This window comes from Agrilus planipennis, unplaced genomic scaffold (assembly GCF_000699045.2).
Source record: "Agrilus planipennis isolate EAB-ADULT unplaced genomic scaffold, Apla_2.0 scaffold1363, whole genome shotgun sequence".
Classification (NCBI taxonomy): Eukaryota; Metazoa; Arthropoda; class Insecta; order Coleoptera; family Buprestidae; genus Agrilus; species Agrilus planipennis.
The window spans coordinates 1-1,578 of record NW_020440014.1 but is presented as its reverse complement, the minus strand read 5'-3'; the positions used below and the strand labels follow the sequence as shown (position 1 = coordinate 1,578).

At 35.4% G+C, this 1,578-nt stretch overlaps 1 protein-coding gene across 1 annotated transcript; it reads left to right on the top strand.

The window, feature by feature from the left end:
- Positions 1 to 520: 520 nt before the first annotated feature.
- Positions 521 to 1,372, top strand: LOC108743566. Its single transcript, XM_018479136.2, has 2 exons — positions 521 to 810; positions 1,022 to 1,372. Exons 1-2 carry the CDS (start codon positions 601 to 603, stop codon positions 1,208 to 1,210), a joined length of 399 nt encoding a protein of 132 aa, XP_018334638.1. The 5' UTR covers positions 521 to 600; the 3' UTR covers positions 1,211 to 1,372.
- Positions 1,373 to 1,578: the final 206 nt, after the last annotated feature.

Genomic DNA, 1,578 nt, shown 5'->3' with positions numbered 1-1,578 from the left:
TCGTCTACCAATGTGGGGTAAACTTAGATGTCACTGGTATCGTCAAAATCTCGCGAGTTTTACATCTATTTCCTAGTCTAGGATTATGATCAATTTTTTACTTTTGCTCTACCTGTAACCAATGCTGCCCTACCTCAAATTAGACTTTAGCTACAGCCCTGCGATAATGCATATCTGTGATAATTACGTATACAGATTTCAACATTTCAATTTTATTCCTTATCGCATCCCATTTGTTCACAAATTATGTAATTACTATCGTTTTCTGTCTCTATGTATTAATATATATATAGCTTTTGATAACGTTCAGTTGTTTTTCTTGTCACTTATCGTAGATAGTGGCTTGTGGCTGTTGACATGGTAATAAATAGCCTTTATGGCCTTTTAATGTGTTGTTGGTCAACGGAGAGCCAATACAGGGACGTATTCGTATTTTTTTTTACTATCATCAAACTTTGCGTTTATATGAAGTTAGGAAATTACTTATTTTGAANATGTACATTATTTATTTTAGAATGTAACTAATGATAATGGCGAATAAATAAAAACAAAGCTACCAAGAAATAAAAAGAGAAAGAAATCAAATGAAATAACAAGACGATGATATTCACCCTGTTCTATATGTACGCAACCGCGCTGCAATGGTGGAAGTTGGGGGTTTTGAAAAACAAACTAAGTGGTACCCTTAATAGTCACAACGCACTGCTGGTTTGTAATAATTCGAATTTTTTGGACAGAAAGAGGAGAAGGTGTCTTGAGAATCTTTTGGTTCAAAAAGGCGACAGGTTAGCCTGTACCATCGTACCAAAGGTAATAAATTTTCATAAAAGCATCATCACGCTTTCACCCCCCCCCTTCCATTTTTCGTTGGTACAGTAACAACCACTACTTCATCTAACATATTTGGTTCGAATTATTATATGTATATAACGAGTCAATTTTCCTGATCAACCCCCTGGCATTTCCCTTTTCTTGCATCATTATAAAGTAAAATTCTGTACTATTCTTCTTGAATTTTTAGCAAGTCTTAGACCTAGCCCAATGGGCAGCTATTCCAAAAGATAACAAATATTTCCCGATCTTTATGAAAATCAATAAGTTTTTCTCGAAATCTCCCAAAATGTACGTGTTGGTTCAAACGAACTTGGACAGTTACACTCCACATCAAAGCGCAACTGTAGAGGTGAGATATGAGGGTAGTATTCAATAGTTTCACCGTAATGACATTTTTCTCTTATTTACCCGTAATAAAGCACCTTATGTATACATAGAGGGTGTAAAAGAGATAAGTGTTGAGCTATGAAGGGAGTTCAGCAAAAAATTTTTTAAGAAAATCACATTAATTTACAATTCGAAGCCGGTCCTGTGCGTGAATTGGTAACATAGGTGTCTACCGAATAGCGTAGTGCGATAAAAACCCAGCAGCCATTGTCGAACGTCTAAGATAAACATAAACATAAATGTACGAACGCAAAAGAAAGAAAATTTAATGCAGCGTAGCGTGGCGTATTTCTTTACCAGGGTCGGAATTGAATTTATTTGTATCTTTAACTACGTTTTTCTCGAAAACGGTGGAAC

Coding starts and splice junctions, on each gene's coding strand:
- LOC108743566 (XM_018479136.2), top strand. CDS start 601: ATGATATTCACCCTGTTCTATATGTACGCAACCGCGCTGCAATGGTGG. Junction 811..1,021: donor CCTGTACCATCGTACCAAAG/GTAATAAATTTT, acceptor TTGAATTTTTAG/CAAGTCTTAGACCTAGCCCA.